General features: G+C 40.0%; 1 protein-coding gene across 9 annotated transcripts in view; it reads left to right on the top strand.

The window, feature by feature from the left end:
* Positions 1 to 25064, top strand: part of sin3aa (SIN3 transcription regulator family member Aa) — a 127970-nt gene that overhangs the window by 70154 nt on the left and 32752 nt on the right. For all 9 annotated transcript variants that reach the window (XM_069902793.1, XM_069902791.1, XM_069902792.1 and 6 more), the window contains 12 exons: positions 3418 to 3597; positions 4805 to 4911; positions 5655 to 5934; positions 7724 to 7975; positions 9725 to 9877; positions 10521 to 10679; positions 11887 to 11976; positions 14223 to 14341; positions 15976 to 16186; positions 16636 to 16752; positions 19592 to 19830; positions 20702 to 20885. In XM_069902793.1, coding sequence (XP_069758894.1) covers positions 3418 to 3597; positions 4805 to 4911; positions 5655 to 5934; positions 7724 to 7975; positions 9725 to 9877; positions 10521 to 10679; positions 11887 to 11976; positions 14223 to 14341; positions 15976 to 16186; positions 16636 to 16752; positions 19592 to 19830; positions 20702 to 20885 — 2091 coding nt within the window. The remainder of the gene's footprint in view (positions 1 to 3417; positions 3598 to 4804; positions 4912 to 5654; positions 5935 to 7723; positions 7976 to 9724; positions 9878 to 10520; positions 10680 to 11886; positions 11977 to 14222; positions 14342 to 15975; positions 16187 to 16635; positions 16753 to 19591; positions 19831 to 20701; positions 20886 to 25064) is intronic.

The raw sequence follows: 25064 nt of genomic DNA, 5'->3' as shown, positions 1-25064 counted from the left end.
AACATTGATAATGTCGAAAACTGAAGCAAATGCAGATTATTCCATACACTGATGGTTGATTCTCTGTCTGGAGTGAAACACAAAAACCTGCAGACACTGTTATTGTAGTAAAAACACAGGAATGCTGGAGGTCTCGCTGCATCCATAGGAAGTAGAGATATATAACCTATGTTTCAGGCCTGAGCCCTTCTTAAAGGCCTGAGTTGAAAGCAGGGGTGCCAACCTGCTTTTTATTCATACTTGGAAGAAGTGCTCAAGCCTGAAAAATCAGTTATATACTATGGACGCTGTAAATCTGGCTGAGTTCCTCCAGCATTTCTGTGTTTTTACTGATTTTTTTTTCTAAACAACATGTTCTCATGCTTACCCCATTCTCTGTGTCATTTGTGCCTAGATATCTATCTATCTTGGATATATTCAGCAAAGTTTACAGCTGTGATGAAAATCATAGGTTCACCATGCTCTTAAGTGAAGAAATTCCTTCTCTTCTTAGCCTTGAATGTCTTACTCCAATCCTGCGGCTGTGATCCTTGGTTCTTGGCCCCCATCCAGGGAAACATCCTCCCTACATCCAGCACATTAAACCTTGCCAGATTTTTGTACATTTCAATGAGAGCTCTCATTCTTCTAAACTTTAGTATATAGAGCTTTAGTTGACCCAATCTTTCTTCATATGACAGCTTGACCATCTCAGGAATCATTCTGGTGAAACTTAGTTGCACTCTCTTGCTTGAGGAGACCAAAGTGTACACAGTATTCTTGGTGTGATCTTACAATTGTATAATTGTAAGAAGATATTCTTCCTGTGGACAAATGTTTTGCGTTAAAAGCTAACATTCCATTTATCTTCATTAATGGTTGCTGCCTTCCACATTAACTTGTCTGTGACTGGTTTATATAATATAACCATATAACAATTACAGTAAGGAAACAGGCCATCTCAGCCCCTCTAGTCCGCACCGATTTAAGTGAAACTCCACTAGTCCCACCTACCTGCTCCCTGTCCATAACCCTCCAATCCTCTCATATCCATGCACTCACCCAACCTTCTCTTAAATGACAAAATTGACCCTGCTGCAACCACCTCTTCCGGAAGGTCATTCCACTCAGCCACCACTCTCTGAGTGAAGAAGCTTCCTTTTATGTTACTTCCTTGGTACAACAACATTTCCTAAACATTTACAATTTAAATTTTGGGGGCTCGGTTGGTGTAGTGGTTAGTTCAAGGCCTTTCTAGTGTCAGCGATTGGGGCCAGGGTTCAAAACCTGTGCTGTCTGTAAGGAGTTTATACATTCTCCCCTTGTCTGCATGTGTTTTCCCCAGAGGCTCCAGTTTCCTCCCACTGTTTGAAATGTACTGGGGTTGTAGATTAATTGGGTGTAAATTGGGCAGCCTGGGCTGGTGGGCCAAAATGTCACTGTAGTATTTTTTTAGGATTCTGCTTGTGGAATAAATAAGGGAAAACCAATGAATTTAATGTATTTAAATTTTTATTAAAGCAAGATTGTTACAAAATTAAAGAACAATTATTTCTTTGATTGACAATAGCATTTCCCTTGCTATAGGAGTTACGATCATTCTGTTTCCTAATCTGTCCTCTTTTAATTTAATTCGTGGGGTTACGTTTGGCACCTTCAATCAGCAGGAGCTGTTCTACAATTCACAGAATTTCAGATGTCAGGCAATGCAACCCACTATTTGGACCAGACTTGTTCACGTCTCCCTCACGTCAATGACATCCGTTTACTTTTAGCTGTGCTGTTAAACTTTTCTATCTCATGACTGCTTTGAATATTGGGATCCAGTGCCTTTGTCTTTTTTAAACTTTTTTATTAATCTCAGCTTTAGTTGTATTGTAACTTTACACTTTCTACTACTTTAACACTCATGACTGCTTTGAATATTGGGATCCAGTGCCTTTGTCTTTTTTAAACTTTTTTATTGATCTCAGCTTTAGTTGTATTGTAACTTTACACTTTCTACTACTTTAACACGACCATCCGGACTCTAGTGATTAATGCACTGTTTCATCGCGCACCCAATCCATTGCTGACATTATTTGATTAACTTTTCTCAATACATTTCGCTGCACTTATTCCTTGCTTCTCATGAGCATTTCTACCAGGACTTTTCCCAGACTTAACTAATTTAAAGCCCTGTGTACTTCATGTTATTTAATTTGATATAAATCTGGTTCCATTATGGTTAAGGATGGTCCCCACCAACATAATAGTTCTCTCCCCAGTGCTGATGTCCCTCAAATTGAAGCCTGCTTGTCCCACACCAATCTGATTTATTTTATAGTCTCCTTGATCTTATTCACCTTTTTCCAATTTGGATAAAATTCCAGAGATGATATTCTGCATTTTAATTTGGTGCCTAGATGCTCATACTCTCTCAGCAGTATATTTCTTAGTCCAACTGATGTTATTAGTAGCTAAGTAGACCATAATAATTGGATTCTCCCGATCCCACTACATCCTCTATTGGCCTGGAGGCCAATATACATATACATATGGTATATATTATTCTTTAAGAGGGGGAGGGAATTGAGAGAGGGAGGGAGGGGAAGGATTATAACCATCATGTAATGAATGAAAATTTCTTCAGTTTGAATACTTATTTTGTTGTATAATGATTGATTAATTACATGAATAGAATTTTTTTTAAGTAATTCAATATATTGAAGAGGCAGTTAGATGTGTTTTTTCATAGTTAGGGAATTAAGTGTTATGGGGAAAAAGGCAGGTAGGTTGATCTCAATCCACAGCCAGAATAGCTGCTATCTTATTGAATGGCAAAACAGATTAGATGGGCCAGATGGCCTACTCGTGCTCTGAGCATGTTCTTTCAGCCAACTAGGTCTTAAATTGATAAAGATTAGTTTTAATTTAGTCTGCAAATTATAACTTTGCCTTTTGGATAGGACGCAATTAAAAGTCTGAGAATTTCCAGGATTTTCTATTCTGTATAATCCAAATGACTGAATTATTTTCAAATTGCGATAGAAAGTTTGGACATCCTAGGTGTTCAATATCTGAATTGTGTGTAGGGACCTCTCCTTACTTTGGAGGAACAACAGATGTTTTCTTGCACTTCTGACACCGTCTGCTTATTTGGGGAGGGTTAGGGGCAATAAGAAATGGCAAACAGGAAAAAAAAATGCTTGCCTGCTTCACCCCAGCAAATCCTTTAAGACTAGCTGTAGAATTTATTTGCTTATTTAATGTGCAATATCAGTGCTAACAATGTCTCTCTGATAGCATCTTTTAGTGTGACTAAGAGTGCCTCATTCAGGTAAATTCTGCTGTCACATTGACTGATTGAGGCAGGTTGACGTTTTTTGAGCAATGAATTTGAAGGGTAGTAATTAATGAGTGGTTTGAGTAAAAGGTACATTTTGTTTATTCCTGTAGGTTTCAGCTATGCCGCAGAGCTCTGGCAGTCACAGCCATACTCCAGGTGTACATAGTGGCCACCATCACACTGCGTCAGTTCAGCCTCATGGACAGCAGGTGGTACCCCAGAGCCATACTCATCCTCCAGGAGCACCAACAACACCAGTTCAAGGACAGCAGCAGTTCCAGAGGCTAAAGGTGAGATTTAACCTCAACAGTTGAGTTGAAGCATTTTTGAAAACAAATGTTGGGAAAAGTTGAATTGGATATCATTTACAATTTAAAATATTCTTCAGCGTGTAATTTACAGCTATTGATAAATTGCTCAAACTTCTAATCAAATGCATTCACTTGAATTTTGATAATTGAAGCAAAGGGAAATATTTCTCATCTTGTAACAAACTAAATATTAAAACAGTTTAACCAATCATTTGCTATGGCCCCCTTAGGACTCTGCTCAGTTAATGGACCCTCTTCCCTGTGAAGCAGTCGTTTTGTTGGTTTCTTCTGTACTTCGCTCCTACCAACTACATATACATTTTTTTTTTAACAATTTCAGCCCGTTCCCCCGCCCCTTAAATGTGCTGTGGACCTGGGTGGGCTGTCTGGCCCAAATTGAGAATGGCTGGTTAACCATATTACGTCTATTTCAATTAGATCTAATATTGCCTCCATAACAAGGTTATTATGCTTCCATTTAACATGTATGACAAAAACGTAACATCAGAAACGAAATGAATTGATAATTAGAAGGTCTACATTTGAGCTCATTATTAAAAGCTTGAAGGTTAGGATTTTTTTTCATGTAAGGGCAAATACAGGGGATTCTCCATCAGTAATAATATCAATGATATTGTGAAGCAACTCTTGTCAACAGGAGTTGTACAAGATTCTATGAAAAAGTTCTAATGATGCATTTAAACCATACGTCTGAAGCAGGGGGGTTGAATAACGGCAGCAAAAACCACAAAACATGTAATATTGCAATAAAAGCTCAGAGATGTAGACTTATTCTACTTTTGATAAATGTCTTACTAATTGTTGCTGCTTTGATGGTTGACTGACAGTTTTAAAATGGATTTTAATCATTGCATGGTGTGTGTTTTCTTCACTTGATAGTATTGTACTACAGATTTACATATCAATTGAAAAATTGAATTATTATATCTGTTGCAGTTGGTCTTTGGGCTGTTTCCATTGTCTGTATCAGGTCATGTGTCATTTATTCTGCTTTTACAACGTTGAGATTATATTTTAAAAAGTTGATACAGATAATAATAAAAGAGAAGAGGATGAATCTTCCATTTTCACACACTGCCATTGATCTGCGATCAACTTTAAACTTAAAGAAATGTTTTATGCATGCTGTCAAACAGATGTAACATTTTGCTTTGTCTTTTACTAGGTGGAAGATGCTTTGTCATATCTTGACCAGGTGAAATTACAATTTGGAAACCAGCCCCAGGTTTACAACGACTTTCTAGATATCATGAAGGAGTTCAAGTCTCAGAGGTGAGGAGAAGGGAGGTGCTACTATGCAGCCCATGCCATGTTGCCAGCTGTATTAGTTTTCTCAATATAGCTTTCTATTGTCATTTTCTGAACTGTTTCACGCTGTGAATGTGGAATTAGAATCTGAATTTATTATCGTCAGCATGTCACAAAATTTGTTTGCGGCAGTATCACAGGTGCAACTATTGCTATGAATTACATTTTAATAAAAACAAATAAATGAGTGAGAAAGAAAACCAAGTGAGGTAGAGTCCGGTGGTTCATTGTCCATTCAGAAAAGTGATGGCAGAGGTAAAGAAGCTGCTTTTTGTGCCGTTGGGTGCTCGTCTTCAGGCTCCTGCACCTCCTTCTTGATGGGTGGCGGGGATCCTTGAGGATTGAGGCTGCTTTCGTAAGACACCACCTCTCATAGATGTCCTCAATGGAATAAAGATTGATGCCCATTGTGGTGCTGGCTGAGTTCATAACTCTTCCTTTATTAGACAACATTGTGGACGGATGTAGTTTTACAATGTGGATAGGAACAATGTAAATCTGATAGCCACTGCACCACGTACAAAAGTCTTCACCAGAAAGTGATGGGTGGTGTTGAGATTTTATTAATAACTCATATTAGTCAAAATTATTCAGATTCAATCAAGATATGTAGGTTGTAAATTATCGGGTTTAATTGAAAATCGTTTCAATTAAAGTTGTGGTGTAGTCTTTCAGACTTTAATTGCCCTTCTCTTTTAAAATTGTAGCATTGATACCCCTGGTGTGATTAGCCGAGTTTCTCAGCTCTTCAAAGGGCACCCCGACCTCATCATGGGCTTCAACACCTTCCTGCCTCCAGGCTACAAAATCGAGGTGCAAACGAATGACATGGTGAACGTGACGACTCCTGGGCAAGTCCATCAGATCACTCCTCAGCATGCAGCCCAGCCACAGTCTCAGCCACAGTCTCAGCCACAGCCCCAGCAGCATGCTGCACCTGTACCGGCTCAGCCAGCGCCACAACCACCACCTGCCAAAATCACCAAGGTGAGCATAGGCATAATAATTATGTCGCCTGCTTCGCCTGCTCAGATTTACATATTCTGATTCTTTTTTTTTTACTTTGGATTGAATTTACCATGTCATATGGCACAAGGAATATCAGGCGGTTCTCTCACTGTTTTCCTGGATTATAGCTGCATAACTAATTAATGCACCACTATGTCATTTTCCTAAATATTTGTATTTTCCTTGCTTTCTTCCTCAGTGGGCATCCTTCAATTAGAAGGATAAACTTTAGAATTGAGAACACCAGGTTAGCCTTGATCCAACAGTATTTTATAAAGTTGAACAGATGTGCATGTTTGGTATTAGCAATTTTCAGGTTTTGATAGAGACTTTCAATATTTCAAGTTGCTCTACTCAGGAAAAACAAATCGAGTTACAAGGTTCTGAATCATAGCGAAACACAGCTTGTGACATCTCGTTGATCTACTCAGGACTCTCCTTGCAGAACAGGTACCAACACTGTTTATGTTGGTTGAATTTGTTGATATAATATTTTGGAAAACGGGGTGACGAGTTAATATCAAGCTTGATTTTAAAAATTGATTGTAATTACTACAATGGTCTTGAGGTCCAGAAATCAATGAGGGCTACAAGGTTGATTTTTTTTTCCAGTCTTTAGAGCAGTATCTTTGTTTGCACATCAATAAAAGCAGTGACCCATTGATAAGTTTACTGAATCATTGCAAAATCTTTAGTCTTGGTTTTGAGTGTCAAATGCTTTTTGGGAAAAATAGCTGCGTATAGCTTTGGAGTACCTGTGTGTAGCCTGTTCATAGATGGAAATGTGGCAAAATAAAATTAATAGGCAATCATATTATTTTGTTTTGTTGATACAGACCTGGCAAGGCTTAACTTCTTTTCTCATTACATGTATACTGTCGTAGGAATAGATTGTATTGTTTCTTGACCCCTGCTCTCTCATTGAACATGATCATAGCTGATCTTTTCACTCAGCAGTTTCTAACTTGATCCCAAACCGCTTGATTTCTCCTGGCTTTTGTCAGGACATACTTAGCGAGTGAGCACCCCAGCCACCCGTGCGAAGTTGTTCATCCTGACCTCAATCCTAAATCTTAAATGTTTTAAGAAAAATTATAGGCTAATTCTTTGTTTTATTGCTTTTTGAGAATAATGTGCATAATATTAAAACTATTTGAAATTGTATTTCAGAATATTGTTAACTGTTCTGATTGGTTTGATATTTCTAGCTGACGGACACAATATTTGCAGAAACCGTTCTCACTGGGAGCTGTGCACAGAATAAAGGATGCTGAGAATTGGGATTAGTAATTTATTTAGATTGGAATATTTGCAAAATGCATAATGTATGGACTTTGGATGCTCTGCAAATAGAACGTTACTATAATCCTACGATTAGGGTTTGGACACATTTTTAATAATTGTTTCAAAAGGGTAATGTGGGAAAATCACCACCACGGAAAACCATCACTACTTTTGTGTTAGGTGAGCTCTGGGTGCCCCATGCCCCACATTCCTGAATAAGCATATGGTTAACAATGGTGTATATTTGTAGGTTCCAAATGATGACTCAGATTTTAAGAAATACCAGTCATATCAAAGGCAACACTGACCAATTGACCATACCAAGATAGCAGATAAACACAGCCCATTGTCTGCATTTTAGTGAGAAGACAAGAACAAGTGAATTGACACCTTGTCCCTCACAGAATTGTGATGTAAGCTGATTGATGAATTTGGCAGAATTATTTTAGTACAACATCATTCACCTTTTTTTATATTCTTGTAGCCACTTCAATCACAGACACATACACCAACCAGCCAACCAAATGCATCAATGGCTCCATACGCCTCTCCTCGGTCACCTCCAGTGCAACCTCACACTCCAGTCACTAGTGCTCACACCGCAACGCCACCCATGCAGAACAATCAGCCTGTGGAGTTCAATCACGCCATCAACTACGTCAACAAGATCAAAAACCGTTTCCAGGGACAGCCTGACATCTATAAGGCGTTTCTGGAGATCCTACACACATACCAGGTACGTAAACTCACAGAATTTCAAGCTATTCCCTGACCTGAGTGTTAACAGATTCAGAAAATATTTTGTTGACTTCCTTTTTGCATATTTCTTTCTTTTCATTTATCTGTATACAGTAAAACCCTGGTATCTGGCACCTATGGGCATTGGTAGATGCCGAATGTGTTTTTTCCAGTTGCTTGAGACTTGCTCTCACAATGCCTAACTAAGACACCTGCATTAAGAATAAATAGTTTAAAAGACTGTACTTACACTGAACAAATTTCACTTGCATGAATATATAAACTGTAAAGCATTTTACTTTATGTTCAGTCACAGTCTTTGAAAACATTTAACCATCGCTACATCTGCAGGTTCCTCCCCCTCCGTGGATCCACCCAAAAGATGAACAATAATATTATAAATAATTAACCCCTTCCTCCTCCCCCAAGTTTACAGATAAAGCCTCTGACCAGGACAACTCTTACTAAGCAGGGATAATGAGGCCCTTTAAGAGAGCACCCCAACAGCGAGCAGCGTCAATCAGCTCTTCATTCTGGGCGATGCCATTGCTGTTTCACACAACCTTATTCAAGCAGCTGTGATGGTCAAAGCCTGACCAAGGCCCCGCTGGCTTGAATATTTGCTCCCACCTTCACCAAAGGTTTATGTGTTACTTCAGAGAACATTTACTTATACAATTTTAAATTTATAGATTTTTTAAGCTATTTTATTATTTCTTTTCCTCAAATTTCTTTGCTGGTTGCTTGAATTCCGGATACTGGGGGTTTACTGTATCTACTTATGGATTTATACGTTTTTATTCTTTATCCTTTTTTCTTCTTTAATTTTATTTGTATTTATAGCTTGGTATCTGTTTTGTTGATGAGAACACACAGGAGCGCAGACCCAATTATGATCTCCTTTATATCAGAAAGACTAGATGCAGATGGTGAGATTGCTTCGTTGAGCATCTTGGCTCTGTCTACCACAATAGCGTGGATCTCCCAGTGGTCACTCATTTCATTTCCTGCCCCCTTTCCATGCTGACATGTCAGTTCATGGTCTCATGCACAGCCAGGGTGAGAACACCGCAAATTGGAGGAACAACAGCTCTTACTCCAGTTGGGCACCCTCCAACTGGATGGCATTAACATTGACTTCTCTGGTTTTCTTTAGTCCCATCCCCCTCTTTTTCCCTATGTCTTCTTTCCTCGAGCTCTCTCTCTATCTTTCTTTACCTTTCCCCGTCTCCTTTTTTACTCTCCATATCCGTGCTCCTCACCCTGCCCATTCTTGCCATCTCCCCGCCTTTTAGTTCCGGTGCCTGTCTGTTTTTAGCTCATTCCTTGAAGAAGGGCTCAGGCCCGAAAAGTTGGTCACTGCAATAACTGCTGCTGAGTTCTCCTCCAGAATTTCTCTGTGTTTACAGTACCTTTTAGTCGATGAGGCAGCCATTCGTCATCTCACTATGAATGCCAGAGGCCATCCTCTCTGAAGCAGCCCTTCAAGTCCAAGTGTACAAATACAATTGCTTTACATCTTCAGTGTGACACTAAAATGAATATTGTTGGGAAAGGTGGGCAATGATGGATGAGGGAAGACATGTAAGATATGTTTTGACATTGGCACCTGAACAGTCAGGAAGTGTATTCATCAAAGGATAAGATTGTGTGTAGATCCACAGAGTGACCCCCCCCCTTCCTTTGCCACAGGGTAATGCAAGGCAGTATCTTTTACATGATGTTGAAATTTTTGTTGTTGTTACAGAAGGAACAGCGGAATGCAAAGGAGGCCGGGGGAAATTACACACCAACCTTAACTGAGCAGGAGGTGTATGCCCAAGTAGCAAGACTCTTTAAAAACCAGGAGGACCTTCTGTCAGAATTTGGACAGTTCCTGCCTGATGCCAACAGCTCTGTTGTAAGTATTGTCGAATACTGTGGGCACTGTTATTGGTCACTCTTGTGTTGCTTTTTCTCACCCAATTGTGTGGAATTGTTCAAAGCTGCAATATTTAAATTAAAAAATATAAACCATTTTATTAACCCATCTATACTTTGGCAGTTACCAGGAGCAGGTAACATGGCTATAAATTTGTAAGTATTTTTGGGAGGAGAAGCAAATGAAAATTGTAAATTCCAGAATGATAATGTCAGGTCTCTGGAGGTAAAAAGCCTTGGTCACATCCCTCCTCAGACACTCACACCCACTCCTTGCCTCTCAAGTAAGGATTAACTTATTAAAATGTTGTTTCTTGTATTTTTGTGGAAGTTCATGTTTTGGATTTTGTAAATTGAAGTTGCAGCGGCTGCTCTTGATATCCAATCTGAGTACTTAAATCCATTACCAATTGCTAAGTGACTGATAATAGGGTGGCCAAAAAGTTAACTCCATTTCTCTCCTTGGATGCTTCCTCAAACACTGAATCCCTCCAGCTTCTCATTGTTTGTTCAAGGTGCCAGCTTCTGCATTTTCTCTGTGCACATGCTAAAACAATGTGAAAACTTCCCAATGTACCTCAATCTTATCGCCAAGCCGAATGAGAATTATATTTGCTCGACAGCTGCTGAGTAAGACGACAGCAGAGAAAGCTGATTCGGTCAGGAACGATCACGGCAGCACAGTGAAGAAGCCTCAGTTGAACAATAATAAGCAGAGAAGCAATCAGAATGGCTGTCAGATCCGTCGCCACTCAGGCACTGGAGCCACCCCACCTGTGAAAGTAAGTGGATTTAACTGTTGTATGGCTGGACGGATTTCTGCATCCTTAGAATTAGCTCCTTGTACAACAATCTGAAATTGAGTGATGATTTCAAAGAGGAACCTTCTTGGATTGAGGGTGCAGAGAATGTTTGGAGAATTACCCCGAGATGCTTTTGGATGATTTCTAAAGGGCATTAAGAATATGTTTGTGAAATAAACTTCCTGCTTCTTGTGGTTATTATGTTTTGTAATATATAGCTTATTATTAAGTATAGCTGTGTTTCATTTGCTCTGTCCTTTGAAAGGGAATTCTTTCAAAACTTTATTTTGTAGTAAACTTGTGTTAAGGAGCTTTACTATCCACATACACGCACATTCAAAGTCCCAAAACTAATTGGGTTTTCATACTTTGGTTTAAGATCTCTCTGGTCATAAAAAATAACAATTTAAAAGTTCCATTTCTCAAAATGCCAATAGGAAAAATCAGTGAGGAAGAAATAAAATCAGAAATAGGATGGCGTTATCTTAGCTACACATCCGGGATTTCAATGCGAGTGGTTCACCTGTGGACTGGGATAATAATTTAGAGCCACAGAATCTCTTTCCTGTAAATCAATGCACTTTTAGGTCAGCTAATTGTCCATTGTTAGGAAGGGAAATATGTAGACTGGCAGGTGGTTGCAAACTCTTGGTCCCTTGCATAAAATGACTGCTTTTGTAGAGACTTAACACCTAGTGGCAACCCAGCTGATCTGTCTTTGAAACCTGTTTAAAATCCCTTACCTTACGGCATACAGTGATGTAAAAACTTTTGCGCTCAAGCTACAAGTGCAGCAAGTCTAAAGCAAATAATGCTTTAAATTGACATTTTCATTTGTGAAAGTAGTCTTGATTCTGTATTTCATCTTAATACTACATAGTATCATTTCAAAATGGGATGGGGGGGTGGGTAGCTTGTGACTGAAGCTCATGTGTCATGAGCTCCTAATTTCTGGTGGACTGCCCAGAGCGGTGCTCAAATAAACAGGCTGCCTGCTTACTGTGGTCATGGACTGTTGTGGAAATGAAGGGATAAGAATTGCAAACATTAAGTTGCTGAAGTCTCGATGTTACATTTATCACAGTAACGCAAATGCAGTCCTGTCTCACACAGATACAAGAACATAAAGGTAATCTGGGTGAAATAAATGTTGTTAGTGATCAAGTTTTCTTCTTTCTTTTTGTAGAAGAAACCAAAGATATTGGGATTGAAAGACCAGTCCTTGGCTGAGGTCAATAAACATGGAGCTGGAACAGAAACCTTATTCTTTGAAAAGGTGATTCGGTTTGACTTCATACCAGTGAATTAAAGGAGATTGATTTACCAAATCTTGTATCACTGATATAAACTATCCATACTTCAAGCAGATTAAAACATAACTATTTTCTAAAGAAGCTTTTTATAGCCACAAAACCCATGGACTGAATAATTTTTAAAGAGAAATATTGTTTAACTAAAGTTGGAAACTATCTTTTAAGATGATCCTTTTCTCCAAAAGATTGATATTTCTGCTACTCGTGAAGAAGATGGTGGAAATACTTCTTTGATCAGGCAGCATCAGTGGAAAGAAGCCGAGTCAACATACCAGATCAATACAAAATTAAGAGATTGTAAGACTTTTAACAGTGGAAAGAACCATGGAAGTCTCCTAGACTGGAAGCCAGGAATGATTAAATGATAAAAGTGATACAGGCAAAAGCGGAGGTGATGAGTCATGTAAAGAACAAAGATTTGGTCTGGAGAAGCTGTAAATGGCTACAGTAGATTTCCTGCTAGAACACACTCTCTGAAAAATTGAGAGCAGTGCCCCGAAAATGTTGCTTCTTGTTGAGTTTGGAAAACTGGAAAGGGCCTGATCTAAAAATGAGAGTATTACACAAGTTTTTGTTGAGTTTCTTTGAAGTACTATTACTGAGGTCTGAATTAGTGTGATGTAGAAAATTGAATGGCAAACACTCAGGGTCTTGGTTGTGAAAAGAATGCAGATGTTCATATGGAACCAAGTTGGCTTGTGCATTTCTGAAATAGGTTTAGGCCAGAGGGTAGTAAATCTATGGAATTTGATGCCACAGGCAGTTGTGGAAGCCAAGTCATTAGGTGTATTTAAGGCAGAGATTGATAGGTTCTTGATTACCAAGGGCATCAAAGATTATGGCGAGAAGGCTGGGCAGTGGGGGTGAGTGGGAAAACTGGAAAGGGCCTGATCTAAAAATGAGAGTATTACATAAGTTTTTGTTGAGTTTCTTTGAAGTACTATTACTGAGGTCTGAATTAGTGTGATGTAGAAAATTGAATGGCAAACACTCAGGGTCTTGGTTGTGAAAAGAATGGAGATGTTCATATGGAACCAAGTTGGCTTGAGCATTTCTGAAATAGGTTTAGGCCAGAGGGTAGTAAATCTATGGAATTTGTTGCCACAGGCAGTTATGGAAGCCAAGTCATTAGGTGTATTTAAGGCAGAGATTGCTAGGTTCTTGATTACCAAGGGCATCAAAGACTATGGCGAGAAGGCTGGGCAGTGGGAGTGAGTGGGAAAGTGGATCAACTCATGATTAAATGGTGGGGCAGATTCGATAGACTGAATAGCTTATTTCTGCTCCTATGTCATAAGGTCTAACTATTTATCCACATTTGTATGAACCACAGTCAGCCAGGCCCAACCTGCTGAATAAATTGCCCTGCACAGGTTTTAGAGGTTGACCATAGATATTGTGTACACATACATCATCAGGATTTTGCCTGGGGTAGCGGGATGGAGAGCTTGGGACAGGTTGGGCTTATTGTGACTGAAATGTAGGAGGTTGAGGCATGACCTAATAAAGGTATATCATGAGGGGAAAAGGTAAAGTGAGTAGATATTGTCTTTCATTCCTGGATGGGGGAGACTTAAACTAGAGGGCACAGGTTTAAGGTGAGAAGGGAGAAATTTGAAGGAAACCAGAGATGTAAGCTTTTCATAAAAAGGGTGGGGAATATTTGGAATGAGTTACCAGAGGAGGCAGATACTGTTTCTTAATTTAAAGTATATTTTGACTGGGGTAGGAGAAGATGGATACAGGCCTAATGCAGGCAAATGAGATAATGCATTTAGGCATCATTTAATCGGCGTGGACCAAGTGGACTGTAAGGACTTAGTTTGCATGATTCTATACAAAGATCTTCCTTTGGATAGGAATCAATTTAAAAAGGGGTTAGCTCAACAGAAATTACTTTGGATTTTATGTGTGGGTTTATTCCATGTGCATTTTCAAGTGAAAGAGAAGCAATACACAGTTCCAAATTTTAACAATAAATAATTTAAAACAATGGAATTATCCAACGATGTCATTTTTATTGAACAGCACCGTATTGGGGGGGGGTGGGGGGAAGTAACAGACATTCCCCTTACCTGAATGGAGTTATGTGTGTATTTGAGAAGGGAAAGATTAGTGCAGTAAATGAAACACATGCCTGTTCGATGCATTGCTCTTCTCATTAAATTGGAGGAATGAAAACGGCAATAAAGTATTATTCTGGTTTTAGGTTCGAAAAGCACTACGAAATGTGGAGGCATATGAAAATTTCCTCCGCTGTCTTGTCATTTTTAATCAGGAAGTGATTTCTCGTGCAGAGCTGGTCCAGCTTGTGATTCCTTTCCTTGGGTGAGTAAGCTTTGATATGACAGTGTGTTTGGGAGCGGGCAGAGTTTTTAAACTTTGAAGCCTCCAGCAAAAATTTTGTCCATTGTAAATAAATTGCTATTTTATTTGATTTAAATTCCGTGTAATAACTTTGAAGCTTTTACAATATGGGTATCAGAAATTGAGAATTAAGATGTAAATCTGGATAATAACTTTCCTTTTGTAAAAGCTAATTATTGACTAAAAATGTTCACAGAATTTATGGTACAAAGTCCAAAAATCTGGATGCCAGAAATCCAGACCATCTGAGAATACGGTCTTGGCTGTTGTATGTGTGCGTGCATTACATGTGTGCATGCATGGCATAAGTGCCATGGATGCACTGCCCGAGAATCTGGAAAATCCAAGAATCTGGACCGACCCAATCCCGGGCAGTCCGGATTTTAGAACTTTTACTGTATTAAGAATGATTGTTTTTGATCAGTGATCATTAAAAGACACAGAAAATTTGCTTCAGTTAAGATTTCAACTTGAGCTCAGCATTCCCCAGTTAGTTTAAAGCCTGGAGATCATGGATGAGGATGACCAGACTTGTCTGTTTACTGGGACAAGTGGTGGCCATATTGTGTTTGAAATGACTGGGGTTCATCACCATTTGTTAGATTGTAAAATGCCACAGAATATCGATAAGTGTGTATTTCATGAATGGGTGAAGTGTTGGCCATCATATTTGCGAGCTCTTTTCAACAATGCTGATCTGCAAGCTCTTGCATTGAATATCATTTTAATTCCATTTTGTACTTTGATAATATTGTACGAGTTATTCAGCAACAAGTGAACACAAACTGTCTCTTTATAAACAAACCAGTTTTCTCTTCTCTGAAAAAAATCATTAGATTAGCAAGAGTTAAAGAAAGAAAAATAATATCTATAGAGAGTAAAGGGTAACCAAGGTTTCAGGCCTTGAACCCTTTGTCGAAGGTTACATGGATACTGCATGACCTGCTAAGCTTTTCCATCATATTCGTTGTATTGCACCCAACTCCACCATTGCAAACTTTCATGTTTAACTTCATATCTACTGTATACTTGTTTCTAAATAATAAACATTGCATATATCTCCTGCCCTTTACTGGTCACACTGTTATGGAGCTTCTCAGTATTTACCTTTTTATAATTACACCTGGCAGGTATATTGTGAAGCTATAAGTTGGCAGAAAGCTTGTTTTAGTTGGTAGATTGATAATCTATTGTGAGCAATGAAATGGTTGAAGACCAGTTAGATTGAGTGGGTGTCTTTCAAATCAGAATAGAGAAGGGGCAGCAAGGATACATGGCTAGTAAACCTGTTGCACACACTCAGTTTTTATTGTAACCTCTAATGCTGTCTAGGTGGAGTTTGCACATTGATCCCCTGGTGCTCCAATTTCTTCCCACAACCCAAAAGAATGTAGGTTGGTTGGTTAATCGTCTACTGTAAATTGTTGCTAATATAAAGGTAAGTGATAGAATCTGGGGGGGACGGGACACAATGGGAGATTAAAATAGGAGTAATATAATTGAGTGCTTGATAGTTGGTGTGGACCTGGTGGCATGACAGTGGCATGATTCTGTGAACTGCATTTACTACCGGAACTGTTCATACTATATTGCAGAAAGTTTCCTGAGCTCTTCGTCTGGTTTAAGAATTTCCTGGGTTATAAGGAGTCTTCCCACATTGAGGCATTTCCAAAGGAGAGAGCTACAGAGGGTATTGCTATGGAAATCGATTATGCTTCTTGTAAACGACTTGGCTCAAGTTATCGTGCTCTGCCGAAAAGCTTTCAACAACCCAAGTGCACCGGCAGAACTCCTCTTTGCAAAGAGGTATGGAATATTTTATGATTATGTTGTTGCACATTAAATTATGCAGTTCCTGAACAGCTAAACTGTTCATACTGGCCAACAGATTGTGTGGGTGACTCACAGTCAGATTCCTAGTGCAGAGTATTAATGCACTTACAGGTAATTTAATTGTCACAACAATTTTTAATACAAGCCGGAACAAATCTAGTCACCGATCACAAAAAGGTATTTAATATGTGTGTCTTTTTAACATTGCATTTTCCGTACCGATTATCAAAATAAAACAATTGCATGAACTCCAAATTAAAATGGTGATAGTGTCGGAAAGCTTTTGTAGAAAGGCCTTATCATGTAAACATGACACTGCTAGAGTATCCATAAACATTGTTCGTAGCATTGAATCTCACAGATAGCCTCATATCGTTCATCTCATTATTGCTTTGAAACTATCGCTGATGCTTTTATAACAGGTTCTAAATGATACATGGGTCTCTTTCCCCTCCTGGTCCGAAGACTCCACCTTTGTTAGCTCAAAGAAAACGCAATATGAAGAGCACATTTATAGATGTGAAGATGAGAGGTTTGAGGTAAGAAGTTGTGCATGTGAAGACACGGATAAATTATGAAGTGGCTGTTTGGTTTTCCCACTCCAGTGCCGATAATGGATATTAATGCAAGGTAGTTCTATGGTTTGCAACCATTGAAATTGCTGAGAATCACTGTGCCATCTTATGTCAATGTTACTACAAATCACACTTTCACACACAGAAATAAAACTGGGAGAGCAACTGATTATGTCTAATTTCCACAGTGACTAATACATTTCAATAAAAACCCAGTCAGCTGCAGAATGAAAATAAAAGAGTTCCTCCTGTCATTAAAACGTGATGCCAAACACAGTCTGCCATTGGATCACAGCAGGCCAAGCAGCACCCACATGAGAAAAAGAATGGTCAAAGTTTCGAGTCAAAGCCCTAAAAGAAAGGCTGTTGCAAAGAGGACAGGGTGGGAGGCGTGGGGCAGGGCCCCTACAAGAACCAGGGTGGAGTAAAACTTGACAGACACAGGCAGTATATTGGCAGATTGATAAAGGGAGAGAGAGGCAAGAGCGGTCAGGTGGGAGGAAGATAAATCTCACAGGGTCGAGTGGGTTGCATCATAGACCACCAACGTATATTGCAGTAAAAGCCTCTGATATATCATGGGCTTTATTTGCCATTAGTTAATTAACCCATTGCTGCCTGCTAGTTCATGTACACAATCCTTTATCCGGACATCTAAAATCTGGAAAGCTCTAAAACCCTGGTACAGCGGGGAGAGAGAGAGAGAGAGACAGCAGCGTGACTCAGGTGGGCATGGGGGGGGGGGTGGGGAGAGACGGCAGTGTGACTCGGGTGGGCGAGGGGGGGGGAAGAGACGGTGGCGTGACTCAGGTGGGCCGGGGGGGGAGGGGAGGGAGAGACGGCAGCGCGACTAGGTTGGGCGAGAGGGGAGAGAGAGACGGCAGTGCAACTCGGGCGGGCGAGGTGGGGGGGGAAGAGACGGTGGCGTGACTCAGGTGGGCCGGGGGGGGAGGGGAGGGAGAGAGACGGCAGTGCAACTCGGGCGGGCGAGAGGGGAGAGAGACGCCAGCGCGACTCGGGCGGGCGAGGGGAAGAGAGACGCCAGCACGACTGGAAGGGGGTGGATGTGGCAGCACAATTCGGGTGGGCTTATATCTAGGGCACTGGCTTTTGTTCTGAAATCCAGAAAAATCTGAAATTCTGAACACACTGTCCCCCAAGGGTTCCAGATAAAGGATTGTGTACCTGTAACATCTATATACTGACCTTTACTCCTATCTACAGATTCATTATTAAAATCTATCCACATACATCCTGGTCACCATCTGTTGCTTGAATTTATAATATTTTGTGAAACTCCACATACTGAGCTTGGCATATTAAGCTGTGTTCTATTTAAGCATTAGAAATGTTGGAACGATCTGGGGCAGGAGAACCACATCTTTATATCAGAGCTAGATAATTTAAGAGCAAGGTCAGGATACCTTCTGAAGGTGGAAACCTGATGGCTGTCTCTCCAATGGGCAATGGATGCCTTGTTTAATTTCAGTCAGACAAGGAATATGAAACTCAGACAGGCAAATTGAATTGAATTGTACTGCAGATACCGTAATTACTCATGTAATAGTTGAGATTTTTGCATCAAATTTGGAGGGGGGTGTTGTGGTCAACTTTTACAGAGGTTATACTTTTGACTGCTGTAAGTACCTGCATCATTCAAGGGTTTAGGAGCTTGGATGGCTGGGACTGCGTGGTAAATCCACATTTGTGGTGGCTCGGGCCTAGGAGAGAGTCTATGGCTGGGGCATATGTCCGTAGTTTGGGCATCAGGAGCTCCAGCAGGTGGGTAGCCAGGGTGAGAATCCATGGCCGGGGTGTCAGGCGGCCCGGTCAAGAGTCTGCAGTTGATGAGTTGGGAGCTTGGATGGATGAGCGGTGGGGTCAAAAAGTGGGGGGGGGGGGGGGGGAGAATCGAGTTTTACAGGGGTCATATGGAAAACACGCATTTTTTTGGCCCATGGGATCGACTATTACATGAGTATAGATGGTAAGTCATGATTCACTGAGGAGTGAATGTCCTCCATCAGAAGATGTTCCTAAGAAAAGTTTCAGGATTGTCATGTGAAGCTGAACTTTGGGCTGGCATTTGCTCACCTAAAACTCAATCTGGATTGTAGTTTCATTGTTTGGATCAGATCAGAGGTCCAAGAGTTGTATCACCTGTCCAGGTCTCATTGTTGTATCAAGATCAGTCTAATCGTCTTTACTATTGGTAGTCAAATCATACACAATTTCAAAATAAATCTGTTGATATGACACATGTGATACTATATTCCCAGATTCTTTGACCCAATGCTTCACATATAATTTTTTAATTTACTTGTTTTTTTGCACACATAGCTTCAGAACTTGTTTCAAATTAATTTCTTTATATTTATTTGTTAAAATATCCTCCTGTTTGTGATATATTCTAGCTATTTGATTGAATCCTGAACAAATGTTTCATTTGGACAAAGGAAAACATGAGCATTTTCTCCTTCTCAAGATCCTTGTGTATGTAGGAAAATGGAATGACGGGAACAGCAGCTTGGTCAGAGTTCTTCTTGCATCTGTTTGTAACTAATTGTTTACGGATAATTTAGGTTTTTCACATAATATCCTACATACCATTGCTATCCACTAAAGATTCCTTCACCTCCAATAGCATAATCTGGTCTTTAATTGTGCAGTGCTGGTCTCCCCTGAAATGAGAGCAAGAGTATCTGATTTAATATTTTAGAAGTACCTCAACTTCTCATACAAAGAAATTAAACATTTTGTCATTGAACAAAACAAATTACTTATGTTGGACATTTTTCCACAGCTTGACGTTGTCTTGGAAACAAACCTAGCAACGATCCGTGCCCTAGAAACTGTTCAGAAGAAGTTGTCACGAATGTCAGGCGATGATCAAGCTAAATTCCGTTTGGATAATACCCTCGGAGGCACTTCAGAAGTAATTCACCGTAAGGCTATTCAGAGGATATATGCAGACAAGGCTGCAGACATTCTTGATGGTCTGAAAAAGAACCCTGGTGTCGCTGTCCCTATTGTGCTCAAAAGGTAGCTTTATTCTGACTATTATAGATACTAAATATTGACCCATCTAGAAAGGCTTAAAGAATGGACACCTCTATTTGTAATGATGGATCCACCATCATTTTTTGTCTTGAAAGTGTAAGAAATGTGACCAACTATGCCACTGCTTGAGTCGGTGCTCCTTTCTTCTGTAAAGTCTTATCCTGTTGGATCCTCCTCAGCTTTCCAACAACATAATCCACCAAGAGGGGGGGGGGGGGGGAATCCTCTTCATTTCTGTTAATTGACTGATTCTGAAATTATGCGTAGATTCCATTTTGTGGTGAAACCTCATGTCGTCAACCCTCTCAGAATTTTTACCCAGACTTTCCTCAAAGTGTGATCAAAAATAGCCACTTTGGTGAGGCACTGGAGGTATTCTTTAAACCATATCCTACCATTTTCAGGAACGCAAAGGGATGCAAGTTGGAAGGCGGAAACAATGTGTAAAACACTAATTCTGAGATGAGACTTTTCTTCATGATGTTTTCTTAAAGATGAATGAACACAGTGCTTGACAAGCTTCAGATCACTCTTAAGTATACCCACATTGATTCAATTTTTTTCGACCTTTCTCCGAGCTATGACAGGCAAATACTGCTCCATGGCAGTCATGTGTTATGAGTTGTATGACAACTCCTTATGGTATCAGTCCCTCTGTTGGCAGTATTGCAATTGGCAGCTGATTTATGAAGGATTAGATTGGTGGATACGTTTTTTTTTCTTTCGTTATTTTATCAAAGTTGCTTGAATCTCTTCATGTGTACATTTGGTTTTTTTTGAAGGCGATATTAAATTGTAACTTGAAATCTGGAATTTTTATGTTAGGATTTTTTTTGTTGCCTCACACCTGTAGGTTAAAAGCAAAGGAGGAAGAATGGCGAGAAGCACAAAGAGGTTTCAATAAGATTTGGAGAGAGCAGAATGAGAAGTACTACTTGAAGTCCCTCGATCATCAAGGAATCAACTTCAAGCAGAATGACACCAAAACCCTGCGCTCCAAAAGTTTGCTCAATGAGATAGAGAGCATATACGATGAGGTACAGTGTTTTTGAAACTGGTGTCCATTCTGTTTAAGGGAAATCAATGACTTTTTCTTGTGACTAGTGATTTTGTCGATGGAATATAGAAGGACGTCACAGTTCCGAATGGTAATACCTAATAGAAATGATAAGGTAGCTGTCTGGACCTTAACTTTAAAAATCCCAATCAGTTTGTTATAAGCTATTCATTCACTATAACTGCATTTTGCTTGGTTATGCCTCCATTGACAATGAATATAATTAAATTTTGTAGATCATGTTACTCATGCTGTCCATAAATTGGTGGTAGTTGTCATAATGCATATGGATCTCTATTCATTCATCTTCTTCTTCATACTACTTGTCTCCCCCTTCTCTTTAGTTTGTGTTTTATTTCTTACCCATCTGTCTCCAAACATACACCGTATGTTCTGTACACATATTTGAAAATCTTCCAAAAATTTACTCTTGCTGATGCAGCTATTTTGGCAAAAGTTGGAAATTCTTACTATGTTTGGATTTTAAAAAGAGAGAGGCTAGAAAGTTCCCCGTCTATTGATCTCTCTTTGTGCACGTTTTTTTTAAATTATTCATTCGGTAGCTATTGAGATTGGCTGGTGTGATAGAGCAGTAGGGACATGTCTTAGAATGAGGTTTGGTGATGGTATAATTTAAATATAATGCTCCAGGTTGTATTTTGTAGGGAGGTGTATAGTGAGTTTTGCATCTGTAAAATTTCTCGGTGGCTTCTGAAAGACTTTTTAACCTGAGAATCTGTCGTTTTTGTGACTGCTAAATTTTCCTTTGTCACAAACACTGGAGCTTGACATAGTCTTTCATGTTTTCTAGTGTTGAATACATACCACTTAGGATGATCTACAAAAGAACCAGACAGTTAAGATGAGGGCAGTTTCTTTTATGCCGTGAATTGTATTTCCTGAAAGAGATGTTGAAGCAGATTCATGGCAGTGTTCAAAAGGGAATTGAATCACACTTGGCAGAAAATATTAAAAATATCATGGGGTATGGGACAATGCAATAGCTGCAAAAGATCTAATAAAGGAAAAATGGACTGAATTGCTCTCTGCGGGGACTCGTTCTGAGCTTCATACCGCTTGTTAACTTCACTGTCTGGCTCATCAAACATTCATCTTTTTGAATTTTGTAAGTCCCATTGTTCCATTTATTCTGTGTTTTTATGTACTGATTGCAAAATTGAACCAACTCCAAAAGCTGCATTTGTCACCTCTGGTGGTTTTTTCTGCTTCAAAAGGTTGAGAGTTCAGAACCACATCCAAAGGTTTGGGTGCAAAATCTTGAGAATACCCCAAAGGAAAGTGGCACGTTCAGAGGTGTGCTCTTTCAGAAGAAACACTGATGAGGTGCTTTCTCATTGACCAAACCCATATGTCACATCGTGGCAGGGAGGAATTATTGGGGGTTCTGGACAATCTTAACGTTTCGACTAATGTCACTGAAAACATGATTGATGTGTGGAGCTTTACTGTGTGAAATTTGACTGCCCCACATTTTAAAATACAGTTACGGCGCCATATAATTGTGATTAAAAGTAGCAAGTGCTGCACATCAAAACGGGCAGCATTGCAGGGAAAGGAAGAGCAGAGGAAATAAAAGACCTTTCATCCCAGCTAGCAAAATTTTGGAATCCTAATGCAGCGCTGTTGTGGCACCAATAACCCGGGTTCAAATCCGGCGCTGTCTGTAAGGAGTTTGAATGCTCTCCGTGTCTGCGTGGGTTTCATCTGGGTGCTCTGCTTCCCTCCCACCCTATTGAAAACAATATGGGAGTTGTAGGTTAATTGGTGTATTTGACTGGCCAGGGCTCACAGGCCGGATGGTCCTTTTACCTTGCTGTCTCTCTTAAAAAAAAGAATCAGATATTTTTTAGCTGAAAGGCCATTAATCTGAAACTTTAGCTTTGTATCTCTTTCCACAGATGGTGCTCAACCTCCAAAATATTCCTAGTATTTTCTGTTTTGCCTTGGATTTCCAACATCTTCAGTTTTTGATTTTCAATATAATTACCATTTTTGTATTTAAATTAAAATGCATTAATTGAGCACATTAACACACCAGAAATGAAATTCATCTTGAATCCATCCTGCGACCCTTGCTATTAATGTTCGGAAAGTGAATGTCAGCGGTATGGTAAATAAGTTTTTAACATGAAAATTGGTGGTGGTGTTGAGCTTGAGGGCCATCTTTGGCTGCAGAATAACGTTGATGAGTTGGTAAGATGATCAAAGAAATAGATAGAAACCTGCTGTATTTACTCTACACCTATGATATGTCAGCCACAAACGAGCCTGCAGCTGACGTGGACTCTTTACCCCCTCCATAAATCTTCGTCCGCGAAGCCAAGCCAAAGATGACTGGCTCAGTACAACAATACCATCTATAACTTTGCGGATGATACCAAGGGTGTGGATTGTATAAAAGGAGCTCACAGGACACAGGAGGGAGATTGAAAACTTGGTTGAATTTTTTTTACTAACAACAACCTCACACTCAATGTCACCAAAGCCAAGGAGCTGGGAACGGAAACCATAGAGTACAATCCAGTGATCAATGGAGGATAAGAGGTGGACAGGGTGAGCAAATTTAAATCCCTGGGAGTCATTATCTTGGAGGACTTTTCCTGAACCCAACCTACTAATGAGATAATACATCAGCGCCTCTACTTCCTCACGCGTTTGCAGAAGTTTGGGTTGACATTAGAAACCGTGGCTAACCTCCATGGCTGTGTAGTGGAAAGTGTATGGGGGCATTAATATGGAGCTCTGTCCTTTTCTCAGTTCAGACCTAGGGAATAATTTCAGACCCGACCAACTTCGAACCACACGCCCTTTATTTGCAAGCTTCCATTGCTGAATTGATATACTCATAAAGCTTAGATATCTGTTACCAAGTGAGCCCCAAATAACGTCTGAGGCTGCTTCTTGTGCATCAGTTGTCAGGTACACTTGTATATTTTGACACTCAAACACCATTGATTAGTGGTTCACAACTATCTCATGCTGCAGGCATGTCCTATATCAGTCTTGAGCACCTCAGCCTTGATCAGCTTAGCGGGTAGTAATGAGGACGGCGCTGTCAATTCCTCTGCAGCCATTTGCAATTATTACGTGTGTAATAAAGTTCATTAAGCCATTTAACAGGTACTTTAAGTCAGTTCCTCTGCAGCCATATACACATAAGTTGTGACTGTTATACACATTATAAAGTTCAGTAAGCTGTTAATAAGTAGTTCAAGTTAAAGTGAATCCCGGTCCTTCCAGCTCTTTATACAATTTCCCATTTCCTCATTTTGTTATTCAATGATAATTAGGGTCAGATTCTTATTGGGTTGTTCTTGATTTTCATAATCCTACAGGAAGGGTAGCACCATGCCACTCCATTCTGTTAAGATACCACTGAAAGGCCACCATTGACTGAAAGGCTACCATCCCCCTCCTGAACTGAGGCCACGTGGGTTGACCTCAAACTTCTTGATTTTGTCTGTTTCCTATGTGGACAGAGAGAGATGTAATGTTCTCTAACTTGTGTGGGATGTAGGTACAGCACTCTTGTCCAATAGTGGCACACATGCCTCCTCTCTCATGTAGGACAACGTCGCGGGTATCCGGTTCGGTGAAACCTTTCTGCAATGGTGGCTTTCATCTTGCCTTGAATGCCATCCATCGCCTTGACAGCAATATTGGCCATTCCTTCTAGAGCTGCAGCCAGGTTGATCATTTCCCTTGAATTGCGGGCTGTGTCTCAGTGGGGAAAAGCTATCATCCAAAAATGCTCTGACTCAAATCTCATTTCTGCTGTGGGAGGGAAGGATCCTGGTTCAGGGTCTCCAGCATCTGTAGATGGGGTATAAGGTAAGCCAAGAAGCTACATCCCATCTACTTCCTGCTCCTTTGTTGGGGGTCCCATTGGCTGGTTGTTTCTCCTGGGAGCCACAGGTAGGTCCTTTTGCCATAAACCCAATGAGTACTGTTTAGGGGGCTTGATGGTTCAGCCATAGTATAACTGGCACAAGTGTTATTGCCCAGAATCAAGTTAAGTCCCCTTAACTTGAAACTGAAGTAGCAGTTGTATTTTCTGGCTGGTCAGATTGAACAGTGATGTTGATCCATGATGTCTGACCTCCCCCTGTTAGGGGGGAACAGATATAACTACTATCAA

The sequence above is a fragment of the Narcine bancroftii genome, chromosome 11 (assembly GCF_036971445.1).
Source record: "Narcine bancroftii isolate sNarBan1 chromosome 11, sNarBan1.hap1, whole genome shotgun sequence".
NCBI classification, from domain to species: domain Eukaryota; kingdom Metazoa; phylum Chordata; class Chondrichthyes; order Torpediniformes; family Narcinidae; genus Narcine; species Narcine bancroftii.
The sequence above is the reverse complement of the archived record's forward strand: the minus strand, read 5'-3'. Positions and strand labels throughout refer to the sequence as shown.